Source organism: Heptranchias perlo, chromosome 36 (assembly GCF_035084215.1).
Source record: "Heptranchias perlo isolate sHepPer1 chromosome 36, sHepPer1.hap1, whole genome shotgun sequence".
In the NCBI taxonomy this organism is placed as follows: Eukaryota; Metazoa; Chordata; class Chondrichthyes; order Hexanchiformes; family Hexanchidae; genus Heptranchias; species Heptranchias perlo.
In genome coordinates this window covers 24663231-24684507 of record NC_090360.1, presented here as the reverse complement: position 1 = coordinate 24684507, position 21277 = coordinate 24663231, and the positions used below count along the sequence as shown (strand labels likewise).

The 21277-nt window shown below is 47.3% G+C and overlaps 1 protein-coding gene across 2 annotated transcripts in view; it reads left to right on the top strand.

Annotated features, from left to right (window-relative positions):
* Positions 1 to 4536: 4536 nt before the first annotated feature.
* The window catches only part of fam149b1 (family with sequence similarity 149 member B1), a 155975-nt gene continuing 139234 nt past the window's right edge, over positions 4537 to 21277 (top strand). For both annotated transcript variants that reach the window (XM_067972776.1, XM_067972775.1), the window contains exon 1: positions 4537 to 4933. In XM_067972776.1, the coding sequence (XP_067828877.1) occupies positions 4887 to 4933 (47 nt within the window). In that variant the 5' untranslated portion in view covers positions 4537 to 4886. The remainder of the gene's footprint in view (positions 4934 to 21277) is intronic.

The following is a 21277-nucleotide window of genomic DNA, read 5'->3' as shown; positions in this document are numbered from 1 at the left end:
TAGTTTGGGATATATACCGGGCAATGGGGAAAGAACAGGTCACAGGGATTAGTTTGGGATCGATACAAGGCAATTTGGAGAGAGTGGGGCAGTGGGATTAGTTTGTGATTGTTACAGGGCAATGGGCAGAGGGGGGGCAATGGGTTTCGTTTGGGAATTACACAGGGCAAAGGGGAGAGAGTGGGGCACTGGGATTAGTTTGGGATTGATACCGGGCTATGGGGAGAGAGTGGTGCAGTGGGATTATCTTGGGATTAATACAAGAATATGGGGAGGGAGTGAGGAAGTGGGACTAGTTTGGGGTTGATACAGGACTGTGGGTAGAGAGGGGCAATGGGATTAGTTTGAATATTTTACAGGGCACTGGGTAGAGAGGGGCAATGGGATTAGTTTGGGATTGATACAGGGCTAAAGGGAGGGATTAGGGCAATGGGATTAGATTGGGATTGATACAGGGCTATGGGGAGAAAGTGAGGCAGTGCATTAGTTTGGGATTGATACAGGACTATTGGGAGAGAGTGGGGCAGTGAGATTAGTTTGGGATTGAGACGGGACTCTGGGGGAGAGTGGGACAGTCGAATTAGTTTGGGAGTTTTACAGGGCTATGGGGAGTGAGTGGGGCAGTGGGATTAGTTTGGGATTGATACAGGAATATGGGGAGAGAGGAGGTCAGTGGGATTTGTTTGGGATTGATACAGGGCTATGGGGAGAGAGTGGGGCAGTGGGTTTAGATTGGGATTGATACAGGACAATGGGGAGAGGGTAGGGCAGTGGATTAGTTCGGGATTGATGCGCAACAATTGGGAGAGGGGCAATGGGATTAGTTTGGAAATTATGCAGGGCATTGGGTAGAGAGGGGCAATGTGATTGGTATGGGAATTATACAAGAAAAGGGGAGAGCGGGGCAGTGGGATTAGATTGGGATTGATACAGGGGTATTGAGAGAGACTGGGGCAGTAGAATTAGTTTGGGATTGAGACGGGACTCTGGGGGAGAGTGGGACAGTCGAATTAGTTTGGGAGTTTTACAGGGCTATGGGGAGTGAGTGGGGCAGTGGGATTAGTTTGGGATTGATACAGGAATATGGGGAGAGAGGAGGTCAGTGGGATTTGTTTGGGATTGATACAGGGCTATGGGGAGAGAGTGGGGCAGTGGGTTTAGATTGGGATTGATACAGGACAATGGGGAGAGGGTAGGGCAGTGGATTAGTTCGGGATTGATGCGCAACAATTGGGAGAGGGGCAATGGGATTAGTTTGGAAATTATGCAGGGCATTGGGTAGAGAGGGGCAATGTGATTGGTATGGGAATTATACAAGAAAAGGGGAGAGCGGGGCAGTGGGATTAGATTGGGATTGATAGAGGACTATGGGGAGAGAGCGGTGCAGTGGGATTAGTTTGGGATTGATCCAGGGCTATGGGAGAGAGCGAGGCAATGAGATTAGTTTGGGATTGATACAGGACCATGGGGTGAGAGCGGGGCAGTGGGATTAGTTTGGGATTGATACAGGAATATGGGGAGAGAGGAGGTCAGTGGGATTTGTTTGGGATTGATACAGGGCTATGGGGAGAGAGTGGGGCAGTGGGTTTAGATTGGGATTGATACAGGACAATGGGGAGAGGGTAGGGCAGTGGATTAGTTCGGGATTGATGCGCAACAATTGGGAGAGGGGCAATGGGATTAGTTTGGAAATTATGCAGGGCATTGGGTAGAGAGGGGCAATGTGATTGGTATGGGAATTATACAAGAAAAGGGGAGAGCGGGGCAGTGGGATTAGATTGGGATTGATACAGGGGTATTGAGAGAGACTGGGGCAGTAGAATTAGTTTGGGATTGAGACGGGACTCTGGGGGAGAGTGGGACAGTCGAATTAGTTTGGGAGTTTTACAGGGCTATGGGGAGTGAGTGGGGCAGTGGGATTAGTTTGGGATTGATACAGGAATATGGGGAGAGAGGAGGTCAGTGGGATTTGTTTGGGATTGATACAGGGCTATGGGGAGAGAGTGGGGCAGTGGGTTTAGATTGGGATTGATACAGGACAATGGGGAGAGGGTAGGGCAGTGGATTAGTTCGGGATTGATGCGCAACAATTGGGAGAGGGGCAATGGGATTAGTTTGGAAATTATGCAGGGCATTGGGTAGAGAGGGGCAATGTGATTGGTATGGGAATTATACAAGAAAAGGGGAGAGCGGGGCAGTGGGATTAGATTGGGATTGATAGAGGACTATGGGGAGAGAGCGGTGCAGTGGGATTAGTTTGGGATTGATCCAGGGCTATGGGAGAGAGCGAGGCAATGAGATTAGTTTGGGATTGATACAGGACCATGGGGTGAGAGCGGGGCAGTGGGATTAGTTTGGGATTGATACCGGAATATGGGGAGAGAGTGGGTCAGTGGGATTAGTTTGGGATTGACACATGACTATGGGGAGAGAGGGGGACAGTGTGATTATTTTGGGACTGTTATAGGGCTTTGGGGAGAGAGTGGGGCGTACAATTAGTTTGGGATTGATACAGTACTAAGGGAAGAGAGCAGGGCAGTGGATTAGTTCGGGATTGATGCAGGACAATGGGGAAGAGAGGGGCAATGGGATTAGTTTGGGAATTATACAGGGCATTGGGTAGATAGGGGCAATGGGATTAGTATGGGAATTATACAAGGCAAAGGGGAGAGAGTGGGGCAGTGGGATTGATACAGGGCTATGGGGACAGAGAGGGGCAGTGAGATTAGTTTGAGGTTGATACAGGACTATGGGGAGAGAGCAGGGCAGTGGGATTAGTTCAGGATTGATGCATGACAATGGGGAGAGAGGGGCAATGGAATTAGTTTGGGAATTATACTGGGTAATGGGTAGAGAGGGGCAATCGGATTAGTTTGGGATTGATACAGAGCTATTGGGAGAGAAAGGGGCAGTGGGATTCGTTTTGGATTGATACAGGGCTATGGGGTGACAGTGGGATTAGTTTGGGATTGATACAGGGCTATGGGGCGAGAGCAGGGCAGTGAAATCAGTTTGGGATTGATACCGGAATATGGGGAGAAAGCGGGGCAGTGGGATTAGTCTGGGAATTATACAAGGCAAAGGGAGAGAGCGGGGCAGTCGGATTAGTTTGGGATTGATACAGGGTATTGGGCGAGAGTGGGGCAGTGGGATTAGTTTGGGATTGATCCAGGGCTATGGGGAGAGAGTGGGCCAGTGGGATTAGTTTGGGATTGATACAGGACTATGAGGAGAGAGTGGGGCAGTGGGATTAGTTTGGGATTGATACAGGGCTATGGGGTGGCAGTGGGATTAGTTTGGGATTGATACAGGGCTATGGGGCGAGAGCGGGGCAGTGAAATCAGTTTGGGATTGATACCGGAATATGGGGAGAAAGCGGGGCAGTGGGATTAGTCTGGGAATTATACAAGGCAAAGGGAGAGAGCGGGGCAGTCGGATTAGTTTGGGATTGATACAGGGTATTGGGCGAGAGTGGGGCAGTGGTATTAGTTTGGGATTGATCCAGGGCTATGGGGAGAGAGTGGGCCAGTGGGATTAGTTTGGGATTGATACAGGGCTATGGGGAGAGAGTGGGTCAGTGGGATTGGTTTAGGATTGATGCAAGAATATGGAGAGCGGGCCTGTTGGATTAGTTTGGGATTGATACGGGACTAGGGGAGAGAGGGGCAATGGTATTAGTTTGGGAATTATACAGGGCATTGGGTAGAGAATGGCAATGGGATTAGCTTGGGAATTACAAAGGGGAGGGAGGGGGGAAGGTTGATCATTTTGGGATTGATTAAGGGCAACGAGGAGAGAGTGGGTTCGTGGGATTAGTTTGATTGACACAGGGCTATGGGGAGAGAGTGGGACAATGGGATTAGTTTGATTGACACAGGGCTATGGGGAGAGAGTGGGACAATGGGATTAGTTTGATTGACACAGGGCTATGGGCAGAGAGCGGGACAGGGGATTAGTTTGATTGACACAGGGCTATGGGGAGAGAGTGGGACAGTGGGATTAGTTTGATTGACACAGGGCTATGGGGAGAGAGTGGGTCAGTGGGATTAGTTTGATTGACACAGGGCTATGGGCAGAGAGCGGGACAGGGGATTAGTTTGATTGACACAGGGCTATGGGGAGAGAGTGGGACAATGGGATTAGTTTGATTGACACAGGGCTATGGGGAGAGAGTGGGTCAATGGGATTAGTTTGATTGACACAGGGCTATGGGGAGAGAGTGGGTCAATGGGATTAGTTTGATTGACACAGGGCTATGGGGAGAGAGTGGGACAGTGGGATTAGTTTGATTGACACAGGGCTATGGGGAGAGAGTGGGTCAGTGGGATTAGTTTGATTGACACAGGGCTATGGGGAGAGAGCGGGACAATGGGATTAGTTTGATTGACACAGGGCTATGGGGAGAGAGTGGGACAGGGGATTAGTTTGATTGACACAGGGCTATGGGGAGAGAGTGGGTCAGTGGGATTAGTTTGATTGACACAGGGCTATGGGGAGAGAGTGGGTCAGTGGGATTAGTTCAGGTTTGATGAATCGAAGAGCAGGCACCGACACTCTGGGCCGATCGGCCGCCTCCTGTGCTGTGAAAGGTCGTGTTCTCTTTGACCCTTTTCCCTGCAGGTGAACTCGGTCCAGGCCGGAGTTTGAATCTGGCCGCTGTCGGGATCACAGGACGGGCCGGGGTTGGCGACACAACTCCCGGGTCAGCAGACAGGCAACGAGGCGCTGCAGCGGGCGGAGGCCTCCAGCTCCCGGCGGGCCCCGCGGTTGCCATGGTACCGGGTCGGAGAGTGAGAGCAGCGAGTGGAGGCCTCGGGCTGGGTTACTGAGGCGGCCGGCAGGAGGCTGCACTGGGCCCGGCCCGGCCAGGCCAGGCAGGAGGCGGAATGATCCACAGATACAACCGGAGGCCGGTCCGTAACGCCCCGGAGATGTGAGTAGGAGGGGCCCGGGAGGGGCTGAGAGGTACCGCGGGCAACACTGAGCAACATCGGGGCCGAAGGAAGCATCGGGGCCGGGAGTTCGGACCCCAGACCCCGCTCACCTGCCCCTCTGGTTCTGCCTTTTTCTTTCTTTCAAGTGACTGGCGGGGAGTTGGGCCCACAGCCTCCCCTCCCCTCCCCTCGGAACAGGAGGAGGCCATTCAGCCCCTCCAGCCTCTTCCGCCATTCAATTATTTCATGGCCAATCTGTACCTTGACTCCATCTCCCCGCCTGGTTCCGTATCCCTGAATACCCTGGTTCCGTATCCCTGAATACCCTGGTTCCGTATCCCTGAATACCCTGGTTCCGTATCCCTGAATACCCTGGTTCCGTATCCCTGAATACCCTGGTTCTGTATCCCTGAATACCCTGGTTCTGTATCCCTGAATACCCTGGTTCTGTATCCCTGAATACCCTGGTTCTGTATCCCTGAATACCCTGGTTCTGTATCCCTGAATACCCTGGTTCTGTATCCCTGAATACCCTGGTTCTGTATCCCTGAATACCCTGGTTCTGTATCCCTGAATACCCTGGTTCTGTATCCCTGAATACCCTGGTTCTGTATCCCTGAATACCCTGGTTCTGTATCCCTGAATACCCTGGTTCTGTATCCCTGAATACCCTGGTTCTGTATCCCTGAATACCCTGGTTCTGTATCCCTGAATACCCTGGTTCTGTATCCCTGAATACCCTGGTTCTGTATCCCTGAATACCCTGGTTCCGTATCCCTGAATACCCTGGTTCCGTATCCCTGAATACCCTGGTTCCGTATCCCTGAATACCCTGGTTCCGTATCCCTGAATACCCTGGTTCCGTATCCCTGAATACCCTGGTTCCGTATCCCTGAATACCCTGGTTCTGTATCCCTGAATACCCTGGTTCTGTATCCCTGAATACCCTGGTTCTGTATCCCTGAATACCCTGGTTCCGTATCCCTGAATACCCTGGTTCCGTATCCCTGAATACCCTGGTTCCGTATCCCTGAATACCCTGGTTCCGTATCCCTGAATACCCTGGTTCCGTATCCCTGAATACCCTGGTTCTGTATCCCTGAATACCCTGGTTCTGTATCCCTGAATACCCTGTGCCTAACAAAAATCCATCAATCTCAGCTTTTAAATTTTCAATAATCCCCAGCCTCAGCAGCTTTTTGGGGGGAGAGAGTTCCAGCTTTCCACTCCCCTTTGTGGGAAGAAATGTTTCCTGATTTCACTTCTAAATGGCTGAACTCTAATTTATGATCGTGCCCCCCTGTTCTGCAGTGGGGCCTCTGCTCTTCATCAATTACTTTTTTTGATCATTCTCAGGATATGGGTGTTGATGGCAACGCCGGTATTTATTGCCTTTGAGAAGGTGGTGGTGAGCCGCCTTCTTGAACCGCTGCAGTCCGTGTGGTGAAGGTTCTCCCACAGTGCTGTTAGGGAGGGAGTCCCAGGATTTTGACCCAGCGACGATGAAGGAACGGCCGATATATATTTAAGTCAGGATGGTGTGTGACTAGGAAGGGAATATGGTGTTCCCATGAGCCTGCTATCCTTGTCTTTCTAGATGGTGAAGGTCATGGGTTTGAGAGATGCTGCCACGGAAGCCTTGGGGAGTTGCTGCAGTATTACCCCTAGATCAGGGGTGTCCAACATATGGTTGACACTGTGTCCTGGACTGGGACGTGAATTTCCCAGTTGCTGCACTAACAGCCTGGGAAAACTGCACCGTTTAAATTCCGCGCAGCGGCAGCCCCTTGTTCTGTGACGTCACCCTCGCCCATCCCCTACCGGCTGGTGGAGGGAAGAAAGAGACGGAGCGGGGAGAGATGCAGGGGTTGCACTCTTCGGGGCTGGAAGAGGGTGGCCAGAGACTAAGGGGCAGGAGATTGGGACTGGGGGGGGGGTGCGGAAACGGGAGATTGGAACGGTCGGGGAGGTGGGGGTTGTCAGGAGATTGGGACTGGAGGTGTAGAGAAATTGGGACTGGGGGTGGGGGGGGGGCAGTCAGGGAGATTGGGATTGGGGGAGGCAGTCAGGGAGATTGGGACTAGGGGGTCAGGGAGATTGGGATTGGGGGGGGCAGTCAGGGAGATTGGGACTGTGGGGGGGAGGGTCAGGGAGATTGGGACTGGGGGATCAGGTGGCTGGGATGAGGAGAGTGGTAGGGAGAAATTTTGTCAGGCAAGGGATATGGGTCAAAAGAGGGTAAATGGAGTTAAGATACAGATCACCCGTGATCTAATTGAATGGCAGATCAGACTCGAGGGGCTTGATTTATGCAACGTGTCCTCATTATTTAACCCTTTAAGTCCCGGTATCATTCTGGTGAATTTGTGCTTCACCTCCTCCAAGGCCAATATATCCTGAGGCGCGGTGCCCAGAACTGAATGCAGTACTCCAGGTAGAATCTGACCTAGGCTCTGTACAACTAAAGCATAACCAATTACCAACTCATGTCACAGGGTTACCTTCAATTCTGTGCGCTTTTATTTTTGTCTCTTGCCGCTATCCCTTGGGATTCCTCCACCCCCTCCTCCCATTGCCTCCACTAGCCTTGTTCCTTCCTACTACCCCTACCCCTTCAACTTTGAACTACCTGCAGACCCTCTATATCCTCCTTTAACTGCTGTCATTCGCATTACACTGAACATGCCATCCACTCTGTCTCTCACTCATTCCATCCAAGAGCATGTGGTGAGGCCCCCTTCAGCCTCATTGTTTCCATCCAACCAGTCTTTCTATCTGTTTCCTTCAGTGGCTTTGTTTCCTTTCAAAATTCAACTTCAAAAGAATTAAATTAGAATGAGGAAAGACTGTCTATCTTATCTAGTTATTAGCAATTAGTCTGTTACAGTTGTAAAACATTGCATTCACCTTTTCTGACTCAGCAAAATAGGTGAAATAACAAATTGGCTTCAAAATCCAATTGTTTATTTTTGAAAACTGAATTATTAGTAAGAAGAAAGACATTCTTCCCCTGTCTCTGACCACAATGTTGCACTGCTCTTTTTGATATATGTTAACGTGGGTGTACAGGGCATAATTTCAAAGTTTGTAGATGACACAAAACTTGGAAATGTAACAAACAATGTGGAGGATAGTGGCAGACTTCAGGAGGACAGCCAGACTAGTGAAATGGGCAGACACACGGCAAATGAAATTTAATGTAGAGAAGTGATGCATTTTGGAAGGCAAAATGAGGAGAGGCAATATAAACTAAATGGTACAATTTTAAAGGGGGTGCAGGAACAGAAGGACCTGGGAGTGTATGTACACAAATCTTAGAAGGTGGCAGGACAAGTTCATAAGCTGTTTAAAAAGGGCATACGGGATCCTTTATAAATAGAGGCATAGAGTACAAAAGCAAGAAAGTTATGGTAAACCTTTATAAAACACTGGTTAAGCCTCAGTTAGTGTTCAGTTCTGGGCATCGCGCTTTAGGAAGGATGTCAAGGCCTTAGAGAGGGTGCAGGGGAGATTTACTAGAATAGTACCAGGGATGAGGGACTTTAATTATGTGGAGAGACTGGAGAAGCTGGGATTGTTCTCCTTAGAACAGAGAAGGTTAAGATGAGATTTAATAGAGTTGTTAGAATCATAGAATGCTATAGCACAGAAGGAGGCCCTTTAGCCCATCGTGCCTGTGCCGACTCTTTGAAAGAGCTATCCAATTAATACCACTCCCCCTGCTCTTTCCCCAGGGCCCTGCAGATTTTTCCCCTTCAAGTATTTATCCAGTTCCCTTTTGAAAGTTATTACTGAATCTGCTTCAACAACCCTTTCAGGCAGTGCATTTTTTAAAATTCATTCATGGGAGTGGGCCTCGCTGGCAAGGCCAGCATTTATTGCCCATCCCTAATTGCCCTTGAGAAGGTGGTGGTGAGCCGTCTTCTTGAACTGCTGCTGTCTGTGGTGAATGTTCTCCCACAGTGCTGTAGAGTAGGGAGTTCCAGGATTTTGACCCAACGACGATGATGAAGGAACGGCGATATATTTCCAGTCGGGATGGTGTGTGATTTGGAGGGGAACGTGCAGGTGGTGTTGTTCCCATGTGCCTGCTGCCCTTGTCCTTCTAGGTGGTAGAGGTCACGGGTTTGGGAGGTGCTGTCGAAGAAGCCTTGGCGAGTTGCTGCAATGCACCCTGTGGATGGTACACACTGCAGCCACAGTGTGCCGGTGGTGAAGGGAGTGAATGTTTAGGGTGGTGGATGGGGTGCCAATCAAGCGGGCTGCTTTGTCCTGGATGGTGTCGAGCTTCTTGAGTGTTGTTGGAGCTACACTCATCCTGGCAAGTGTCACCTGACGAAGGAGAAAGCCTCCGAAAGCTTGTGATTTTCAAATAAAACAGTTGGACTATAACCTGGTGTTGTAAGATTCCTTGCATTTGTCAACCCCAGTCCATCACCGGCATCTCCACATCATTGAATGTCAAGGGGAGATGGTCATTGCCTGGCACTTGTCTGGTGTGAATGTTACTTACCACTTATCAGCCCAAGCTGGATGTTGTCCAGGTCTTGCTGCATGCGGGCTCGGACTGCTTCATTATCTGAGGGGTTGCAAATGGAATTGAACACTGTGCAATCATCAGCGAACATCCTCATTTCTAACCTTATGATGGAGGGAAGGTCATTGATGAAGCAGCTGAAGATGGTTGGGCCTAGGACACTGCCCTGAGGAACTCCTGCAGCAGTGTCCTGGGGCTGAGATGATTGGCCTCCAACAACCACTACCATCTTCCTTTGTGCTAGGTATGACTCCAGCCACTGGAGAGTTTTCCCCCTGATTCCCATTGACTTCAATTTTACTAGGGCTCCTTGGTGTCAAACTCGGTCAAATGCTGCCTTGATGTCAAGGGCAGTCACTCTCATCTCACCTCTGGAATTCAGCTCTTCTGTCCATGTTTGGACCAAGGCTGTAATGAGGTCTGGAGCCGAGTGGTCCTGGCGGAACCCAAACCGAGCATCAGTGAGCAGGTTATTGGTGAGTAAGTGCCACTTGATAGCACTGTCGACGACACCTTCCATCACTTTGCTGATGATAGAGAGTAGATTGATGGGGCGGTAATTGGCTGGATTGGATTTGTCTTGCTTTTTGTGGACAGGACATACCTGGGCAATTATCCACATTGTCAGGTAGATGCCAGTGTTGTAGCTGTACTGGAACAGCTTGGCTAGAGGCGCGGCTAGTTCTGGAGCACAAGTCTTCAGCGCTACAGCCGGGATGTTGTCGAGGCCCATAGCCTTCGCTGTATCCAGTGCACTCAGCCGTTTCTTGATATTATGTGGAGTGAATCGAATTGGCTGAAGACTGGCTTCTGTGATGGTGGGGATATCGGGTGGAGGCCGAGATGGATCATCCACTCGGCACTTCTGGCTGAAGATGGTTGCAAACGCCTTCAGCCTTGTCTTTTGCACTCAAGTGCTGGACGCTGTCATCATTGAGGATGGCGATGTTCACGGAGCCTCCTCCTCCCATTAATTGTTTAATTGTCCGCCACCATTCACGACTGGATGTGACAGGACTGATCATTCCAAATCATAAAAATTTGCTACGTAAAAAAATTTCTCCTCATCTTGCCTCCGGTTCTTTTGCCAATTACCTTAAATCTGCGTCCTCTGGTTACCGACCCATATGCTACTGGAAACAGTTTTTCCATATTTACTCTATCAAATTCCTTCATAAGGATAAGGGGTTGGCCATTTGGGCCTGAGATGAGGGTTGTGAATTTTTGGAATTCTCTACCCCAGAGGGCCGTGGATGTTTAGTATATTCAAGGCTGAGATTGATAGATATTTGGACTCTAAGGGAATCAAGGGATATGGGGATCGGGTGGGAAAGTAGAGTTGAGTTCGAAGAATGGCTCAAGGAGCAGCATGGCCTACTCCTGCTCCTATTTCTTATGTTCTTATAATTTTGAACACCTCTATCAAATCTCCCCTTAACCTCTGCTCTAAGGAGAACAACCCTGGCTTCTCCAGTCTCTCCATATCACTGAAGTCCCTCATTCCTGGTACCATTCTAGTAAATCTCTTCTGCACCCTCTCTAAGGCCTTGACATTCTTCCTAAAATATGGTGCCCAGAATTGGACACGATGCTCCAGCTGAGGCCTAACCAGTGATTTATAAAGGTTAAGCTTTTGTGCCCAATGCCTCTTAATAAAGCCCAGGATCTATTATGCTTTTTTAACAGCCTTCTCAACTTGTCCTACCACCTTCAAAGATTTGTGCTTGTGCACACCCAAGTCTCTCTGTTCCTGCATCCCCTTTAAAATAGTACCATTTAGTTTATATTGCCTCTCTTCATTCTTCCTACCAAAATGCAACGCTTCACACTTCTCTGCGTTAAAGTTCATCTGCCATGTGTCTGCCCATTTCACCAGTCTGTCTATGTCCTCCTGAAGTCTGTTACTGTCTTCCTCACTGTTTACTACATTTCTGAATTCTGTGTCATCTGCAAACCCTTGAAATTATGCCCTATATACCCAAGTCCAGGTCATTAATATACATTATAAAGAGCAGTGGTCCTAATACTGACCCCTGGGGAACACCACTGTAAACTTTTCTCTAGTCTGAAAACCAACCGTTGACCACCGCTCTCTGCTTTCTGTCCCTTAGCCAACTTATCAGGTGCCTTTTGAAAGTCCCTATACATAACATTAACCACACTATCCTCATCAACCTTCTCCATTTCTTTTTCAAAGAACTCAATCATGTTAGTGAAACACGATTTGCTTTCAACAAATCCATGCTGCCTGTCATTTATTAACCCATATTTTTCCAAGTGACAATTAATTTTGTCTCTGATTATTCTCTCTAAAAGTTTCCCCACCACCGATGTTAGGCTGACTGGCCTGTAATTGCCGGGTTACCCTCTCCCCTTTTTTGAACATTTGCAATCTTCCAGTCCCCTGGCACCGTCCCCATATCTAAGGAGGATTGGAAGATTGTGGCCAGAGCCTCCGCAATTTCCACCCTTACTTCCCTCAGCAACCTAGGATGCATCACATCCAGACAGGGTGACCTTTGCGTATTGCCAGTCTTTTAAGTATCTCCTTTTTATCTATTTTTACCCTATCCAATATCGCTAGCAACTCCTCCTTTGCTGTGACATTGGCAGCACCGTCCCCTCTAAGCTGTGCGTGACCACGCAGCAGACTGTTGTGTGCCGCGCAATTAAACATTCCGTCTGTGCACCAAACCAATGCTGTCTGGTCTGTGTTGAGTTAACTGTTATCGGCGGTGGGAGCACTGCCTGTGATTCACTGTCCTGGAGCGAGGGTTTCTCCTCGTGATCATTATCGAGTGATCCCGACTGAAGGCTGTGGACAGACAGCCGGCTGGTGGGTGATAGAAGATTGATTCTGTCTGTCTTCGGTGGTCAGAAGCCTTGCTGACATTTACTGCCTGGGTGCACCTGTGGGTGAAGCACTGGAGGGTTTGCTGTGACACTATCGGCCGGTGAGAGTCGACACCTTGAGGAGAGGGAGAGAGAAACTTCCAAGGGCAAAAGGAGAGTCGGCCCAGGCATGTTTGGAAGTCTCGCTATAACCCAGGCTGCTCTGTAACGAGGTTTAACAGTATACAGCGAGAGGTCAGTTGTCCTGAGTCAGTCTGGGAGGCATGTAAAGGTATTTGGTTACATGTCAGTGTTTGATTAGTTGAGTGTGTTCCCCAGTATCGACACTGCTTCGTTAACCCATCACTCAGGACTTGGCAGCGCTCCTGTATTTGCACAGGGAATCGCTGGCTTCTTAAAGGGACAGTGCCCTTAGCGGTGTCCATCTGATGTTTGGAGTGAATCTTCAGTGAGTGACACAGCGGGCAATGGAATTGCTCTCCCCTTGCCTGTGAGATACCTTTAATTCACAGAACTCCAAGCAGGGAGACTCTAAACTAGACATTTAGAACAATCCTGACCATTAACAGGACATTTCAAATACACAAAGTCAAATCTGAATGGCTGACTGGTAATAAATGATTGTTTTATAGAATGATATTGCCTCTGGCCAGGGATTGTTACAGGGAGTGGTCATTGTGGATCTGTACAAGCCCCACGGTTCTGTATAGCATTCGTGGCAGCCGTGGCTCAGTGGGTAGCACTCTGAATCAGAAGGTCGTGGGTTCACGTTCCACTCCAGAGACTTGAGTACATAATGTAGGCTGACACTCCAGTGCAGTACTGAGGGAGTGCTACACTGTCGGAGATGCCTTCCTTTGGCTGAGTCGTTAAACTGACTTCTGTTTGACCTCTCAGGTGGATGTAAAAAATCCCATGACACTTTTTGAAGTGTCGGGGAGTTCTCCCCGGTGTTCTGGCCAATATTTATCCCTCAACCAACATCACTAAAACAGATTATCCAGTCATTATTTCATTGCTGTTTGTGGGAGCTTGCTGTGCGCAAATTGGCTGCCGCCTTTCCTACATTACAACAATGACTACACTTCAAAAGTACTTAATTGGCTGTAAAGCTCTTTGGGATGTCTAGAGGCCACGAAAGGCACTATATAAATACAAGTCCTTGCCTTTCCTTAAATATATAACTTCAACCTTTGGAAACAAATGGGGAAACAGTGTGCACAGTCTGCATGACCAAACTGCTCCTTGCCTTACACAGCGGCAGCCAAAATAGTGAGACCTGCGTGATGTACAACTGTAATGCAATCATTTTTTTAAAACGCTGCTGAAGATTCAGTGGAGGTGGGGTTTGTGGGGGGGGGGGGTTTGGAGACCTTTAATTAAACTGTTCCTGATCCCTAAATTCTCACTGACCGATTTGACAGCTGTTTTGTATTTCTGACTCAATTTAAAAATTCTGATTGTACACAATTCATATCTTTTTGATTCAGTCATTAAGCTGATTAAACAAAAAGCTGATTGGAATCGTTCCCATCAGTTATTTTTTAATAAGATATAACGATACTGGTCTGCTCAATCCTAGTGCAACATAACATTAAATTGTTACAATTATCCATTATTTTGTACATTTTTTCTGTTTGTTATTTACCCTGAATAATGTTTTCTAAAAAGTTGTTCTATTCAAAGCTGTGATTTTTTTTTTACGGTGGTGCACACAGCCTTTATAAACCCAAATTCATTCCGCACATGGCCGAAGAAAATTAGAGGGAACATTGATTGGCAGCATCCTCTTCTTTAGTGAAGACAGATGCGAATATTCATTCAGTACCTCAGCCATGTCCTCTGCCTCCATTAGAAGATCTCCTTTTTGGTCCCGAATCGGCCCCACCCTTCCTTTAACTACCCGTTTACTGTTTATATGTTTATAAAAGATTTTTGGGCTCCCTTTTATGTTAGCCGCCAATCTATTCTCTCGCACTCTCTTTGCCCCTCTTATTTCCTTTTCGTTCTCCTCTGCACCTTCTGTATTCAGTTTGGTTCTCTACTGTATTATGAACCTGACATTTATCATAACTCTCCTTTTCTGTTATATTTTAATCTCTGTGGACCATAATTTGCTGTGGCAAGGCATCTAACAGTTTCTGCCGTTAGTTAGACTTGCCCCTGCACGTTTCGGTTTTCACATTTTTTGCGTGGCAAGTTGCTGAAAGTGTGAGCTGATAATGGGGCAGCGAGGGAAACAGGGCATCTGGGACCTGAGTGAACAGGGCAAGCAACTGGGTATCTCCTTAACCAATCAGATTGAAGTACTGAGAAATAAACAGTGCAAGGACGGAGAAGGAAGTGTAAATCCAGAAAGAAATAAAGAGATTGCAAGAAAGTTGGATTAAGAGAGAGAGAAAAAAGACACAGAAAGGAAAAGTTTAAAAAAATTAACATTTTAAAAATCTCTAAGAACAATTAAAACCTGAAGGAATGAGACTCCACACTTGTAATAGTTAATTTTCAGTGTCAGAGGGGTTGCCTGGCAGTAGTTAACACTTATCATGTCATTAAATGGTACTTACACTGGAATGGACAAGACTTAACTTTCTCTGGCGAGTTTAGTTCGTATCTACCGCAAAAATACAGGAACTTCACGCCGTTCAATGTATTTCAATGATGAGGCAGACAGTGAGATGGCGTTGTTGTGAAGTTAACAGCGGAGAGGTGCATCTCGGACAGCAACTTTTGGATTTTTGCGCATCTGTCCTCGCCTGAACTTGCTGATTTGTGCATAAATAATGACGAGCGCCATTAGCCTCACTGTTATTTTGACAACAAATTCTGGCCCATTATTTTTAGTCATTCACAGAGCTCTAGCTTTGGATGCCCTTTCATTCCCCTTGTGAGAGAAAAATGATGTTCAAAATTATGAGGGGTTTAGATCGAGTAAATAAGGAGAAACTGTCAGGAGGGTTGGTAACCAGAGGACACAGATTTAAGATAATTGGCAAATAATCCAGGGAGGATATCAGGAGAATGTTTTTTATGCAGCGAGCTGTTGTAATCTGCAGTGCACTGCCTGAAAAGGTGGTGGAAGCCGATTCTGTAGTAACTTTCAAAAGGGAATTGGATAAATACTTGAAAAGGAGAAATTTGTAGGGCTATGGGGAAAGAGCAGGGAGTGGGACTGATTGAATAGCTCTTTCAAAGAGCCGGCACTGGCATGATGGGCCGAATGGCCTCCTTCTTCGCTCTCCTTCTTCCACCAGCCTTTTTCGCTCTGACGACAGATTTTAGGTACACTGCATGTGCTCAGTGCCACAGTTCTAGGTGAAAATATTAAATCCAAGCCCTGGCTTTTGGGAGACACTGACACCTTTAAGTGAAAAGTTTAATGAAAGTGTTCAAAGATAATTCACCAGATAAATTTAGTCATGTGATTGTGCAATATATAATTGTTTGAATCTTTTTCATATATCCAGGATTCAAAATGAGGTTTCCGATATAAAGGAGAAAAAAATTACATATTTTGCAGGGATGTGCTTAGACTTGCCTATAAAATGGTCCTTTGTGTCTGAGTATCTGCAACGGCGATACTGCCGACTAAGGCCACGAGGAGGGGAGGCCGTGAAGTGGGGAGCGGTGGAGGTGGGAGCAGGGGTGGAGTGGGAGGGTGGGGAAGGATGAGGGGTGAGGCTATGAGGGGGAAGGGGTGGGTGAGGCCGTGAAGGGGGAGGGGTGGGTGAGGCCGTGAAGGGGGAGGGGCTGGGGAGGGTGGGAGGGAGAGGGTGTTGTGGGGGTGAGGCCGTGAAGGGGGAGGGGTGGGTGAGGCCGTGAAGGGGGAGGGGCTGGGGAGGGTGGGAGGGAGAGGGTGTTGTGGGGGTGAGGCTGTGAAGGTGGAGGGGTTGAGGGAGGGAGAGAGAGGCTGTGACGGGGGAGGGGAGAGGCTGTGAAGGGTTGTGGGGGAGAGGAGAGACCGTGAGCTCCCCGACCCTCCAGTGGCAAATTTATGCCAAAAACTGCTGGAGAACTCATTAAAATGCGCTGGAGTGTGCATAGTGGCGAATCAGAAGCGGCCAATGTATTGATCGCACTGCTAATGGTGCGTCAGCTTCATGTTGTTTTTGCTGAGAATTTTAGAATAGTTGTTAACAGATTTATTTAGAATCACAAGTCGTGGAAACAGTCAGAGGGAGGTAGAAGAGCAAATATGTAGACAAATTTCTGAGCAGTGCAAAAACAATAGGGCAGTAATAGTCGGGGATTTCAACTACCCGAATATTAACTGGGATACAGTCAGTGCAAAAGATATACAGAGCGTAGAATTCTTAAATTGCATTCATGGGAGCACTTTTTTAGCCAGTACATAGCAAACCCAACAAGAGAGGGGTGGGGGTGGGGGTGGGGGGGCAGTTCTGGATTTAGTTTTAGGGAATGAATTTGGGCGGGTGGAAGGAGTATCAGTGAGAGAGCATTTTGGTGGTAGTGATCATAATTCAGTTAGATTAGGCATAGTTATTGAAAAGGACGGAGATGGAACAGGAGTAAAAGTTCTCAATTGGGGAAAGGCCAATTTTACTAAGCTGAGAAGTGATTTAGCAAAAGTGGACTGGAAACAGCTACTTGAAGGTAAATCAGTGTCAGAGCAGTGGGAGGCATTCAAGGGGGAGGTTCAAGGGTTCAGAGACCCACAAAGAAAAAGAGTGGGACTGCCAAATCAAGAATCTCCAGGATGACAAGGAGTGTATAGGGTAAGATAAGGCAGAAAAGGGAAGTTTATGTCAGACATCGAGAGCTCAATACTGCAGAAAGCCTAGACGAGTATAGAAAGTGCAGGGATGAAATTAAAAAGGAAATTAGGAAAGCAAAGAGAGGGCATGAAAAAATACTAGCAAGTAAAATCAAGGAAAGCCCAAAAATATTTTATATATACATACAGAGCAAGAGGTTAACTAAGGAAAGAGGAGGGCTTATTAGAGACCAAAAAGGTAACCTGTGTGTGGAGGCGGAAGATGTGGGTATTGTTCTTAATGAATACTTTGCGTCTGTCTTCACAAAAGAGGGGGACGATGCAGAGATTGTAGTTGAGGAGGAGGAGTGTGAAATATTGGGGTAAACCAATAAACATAGTGAGAGAGGAAGTATTAAGAGATTAGCATCTTTGAAAATAGATAAATCGCCAGGCCCGGATGAAATGTATCCCAGGCTGTTAAGAGAAGCAAGGGAGGAAATAGTGGAGACTCTGACCATCATTTTCCAATCCTCCCTGGCTACAGGCGTGGTGCCGGAGGATTGGAGGACTGCTAACGTTGTACCGTTGTTTAAAAAGGGAGGAAGAGATTCACCGAGTAATTATAGGCCAGTCAGTCTAACCTCGGTGGTGGGCAAATTATTGGAATCAATTCTGAGGGATAGCATAAATCGTTATTTATAAAGGCATGGGTTAATCAGGGACAGTCAGCGTGGATTTGTTAAGGGAAGGTAACTTGATTGAATTTTTTGAGGAGGTAACAAGGAGGGTCGATGAGGGTAACGCGTTTGATGTAGTCTACATGGATTTTAACAAGGCTTTTGACAAGGTCCCACATGACAGACTGGTCAAAAGAGTAAAAGCCCATGGGATCCGAGGGAAAGTGGCAAGTTGGATCCAAAATGGGCTCAGTGGCAAGAAGCAAAGGGTAATGGTTGACGCATGTTTTTGCGACTGGAAGGCTGTTTCCAGTGGGGTTCCACAAGGTTCAGTACTTTTTGTGGTATACATTAATGATTTGAACATAAGAACATAAGAAATTGGAGCAGGAGTAGGCCAATCGGCCCCTCGAGCCTGCTCCGCCATTCAATAAGATCATGGCTGATCTGATCCCAACCACAAATCTAAAGAACACAAGAAGTCGGAGCAGGACCCGGCCACATAGCCCCTGGGCCCTCTCCGCCACCCACAGGGCATTGACCGATCCGAACTCAGCTTCATGTCCAATTTCCTGCCCGCTCCCCATAACCCCTAATTCCCTTTACTTCTAGGAAACTGTCTATTTCTGTTTTAAATTTATCTAATGATGTAGCTTCCACAGCTTCCTGGGGCAGCAAATTCCACAGACCTACCACCCTCTGAGTGAAGAAGTTTCTCCTCATCTCAGTTTTGAAAGAGCAGCCCCTTATTCTAAGATTATGCCCCCTAGTTCTAGTTTCACCCATCTTTGGGAACATCCTTACTGCATCCACCCGATCAAGACCCTTCACAATCTTATATGTTTCAATAAGATCGCCTCTCATTCTTCTGAACTCCAATGAGTAGAGTCCCAATCTACTCAACCTCTCCTCATATGTCCGCCCCCTCATCCCCGGGATTAACCGAGTGAACCTTCTTTGTACTGCCTCGAGAGCAAGTATGTCTTTTCTGAAGTATGGAGACCAAAACTGTATGCAGTATTCCAGGTGTGGAACTCACTGCCTGAAAGGGTGGTAGAGGCAGAAACCCTCAACTTATTTGAAAGGTACTTGGATGTGCACTTGAAGTGCCGTAACCTACAGGGCTACGGCTTGAATGTGGGGGGCTTGATCAAGAAGTTTGCAGATGATACAAAAATTGGCCATGTGGTTGATAGTGAGGAGGAAAGCTGTAGACTGCAGGGAGATATCAATGGACTGGTCAGGTGGGCAGAAAAGTGGCAAATGGAATTCAATCCGGAGAAGTGTGAGGTAAGGCATTTGGGGAGGGCAAACAAGGCAAGGGAGTACACAATAAATGGGAGGATACTGAGAGGTGTAGAGGAAGTGAGGGACCTTGGAGTGCATGTCCACAGATCCCTGAAGGTAGCAGGACAGGTAGATAAGGTGTTTAAGGAGACATAAGGGATACTTGCCTTATTCACCAAGGCATAGATTATAAGAGCAGGGAGGTTATGCTGGAACTGTATAAAACACTGGTTAGACCACAGCTTGAGTACTGTGTACAGTTCTGGTCACCACATTACAGGAAAGATGTGATTGCACTAGAGAGGGTACTGAAGAGATTTACGAGGATATTGCCAGGGCTGGAGAATTTTAGCTATGAGAAAAGATTGGATAGGCTGGGGTTGTTTTCTTTGGAACAAAGGAGGCTGAGGGGAGATTTAATTGAGGTGTATAAAATTATGACAGGACTAGATAGAGTGGAAAGGGAGGACCTATTTCACATAGCAGAGGGGTCAGTGACCAGGGGGCATAGATTTAAAGTAATTGGTAGAAGGATTAGATGGGAGCTGGGCAGAAATCTTTTTACCCAGAGGGTGGTGGAGGTCTGGAACTCACTGCCTGAAAGGGTGGTAGAGGCAGAAACCCTCAACTTATTTGAAAGGTACTTGGATGTGCACTTGAAGTGCCGTAACCTACAGGGCTACGGACCAATGGTAGAAAGTGAGATTAAACTGGATGGCTCTTTTTTGGCCGGCACGGACACGATGGGCCAAATGGCCTCCTTCTGTGCTGTAACTTTCTATGATTCTATGAAACTATAGCACAGAATGAGACCAGTTGACCAATCCCACCTGCCCCGTTGCTGAATCTTCAGCTGTAGCGATTTGTTCTGATCCCCTTTCCATGTATCCTCTTATATTCTTCATTATCAAATATTTATTCAATTTCCCTTTAATTGACTGTATAGCCTCAGCCTGACCATTCACTCGTGCTGAGGCATTCCCTGTTGTTATAACTATTTTCTAGGGATAATCCTCAGTCTTTATCGAACGCTTTTTGAAAGACAATATACACCACATCAGCTGCATTGCCCTCAACTACCCTCTCTGTAACCTCATCAAAAAACTCTTATCAGGTTAGTTAAACATGATTTACCTAATCAATCCATCCTTGTCCAAGTGACTGTTAATTCTATCCCGGATTACCGTTTCTAAAGGTTTCCCCACCACTGAGGTTAAACTAACTGGCCTATAGAAGCTGGGTTTATCCTTATACCTTTTTTTGAACAAGGGTGTAACATTTGCAATTCTCCAGTCCTCTGGCACCACCCCCGAATCTAAGGATGTTTGGAAGATTACGGCCAGTACCTCTGCAATTTCCACCCTTACTTCCCTCCATCCGGACTGGACGACTTATCTACTTTAAGTACAGCCAGCCTTTCTAGTACCTCTTCTTTATCAATTTTTAGCCCATCCAGTATCTCAACTACATCTTCCTTTACTGAGACTTTGGCAGCATCTTCCTTGGTAAAGACAGATGCAAAGTATTCATTTAGTACCTCAGCCATGCCCTCTGCCTCCATGAGTAGATCTCCTTTTGGTCCCTAATCGGCCCCACCCCATTACTCTCTCAATCTTTCTTCTTTTTGAAGAGCACTGTCGGATCTCACCTTAACCTACTTTGTCCCAGTGGGGAAAGTCCCAATTTTTCAAGCCTTCATAACCATAAACCTCATTGCTGGTGTCTTTCTAATGAATACCCTTTCTTTTACTGTAATTTTCTTATGCAGCTGTGCTAGCTCTGTATTTATCCAACTGCAGTGGGTCTGGGAAACATTACCTTCTACAAACCAATCAAAAAAACACTTCATTTTCTCTGGACTGCAACTTCTTTCACTGGAGATGAGCATCTCTCTCAAACTTCCACCCCCATCACCTCAGACTCACCTTGAAAATGTGTGTGTGGGAGGTGCCCATTGCACATTTTGTTACAAGTGCAGAACAGTCTTTTAAAAAATAGATGGAATGACAATCATTGACCTGGAACCTGAAATTTACAAATTTACATTTCTGCTTTGAATGACCTCATCAGCTACAACCCCTGGGTTTGCCTATTTAGAGCAGTGGCCTTAAAGGCACAGGCCAGGCTACCGGCTGCCTGTGCTCCAGACTGGACTAGATGTTAACAAATGCATGGGCGATCCACTTGTTATAAATATGGTTCAATCTGCCAGTTTAACCGTTCCTGGGTAAGTTTGCCCCCTCTTAATCATTTTTATATTTGGAAACAGGAA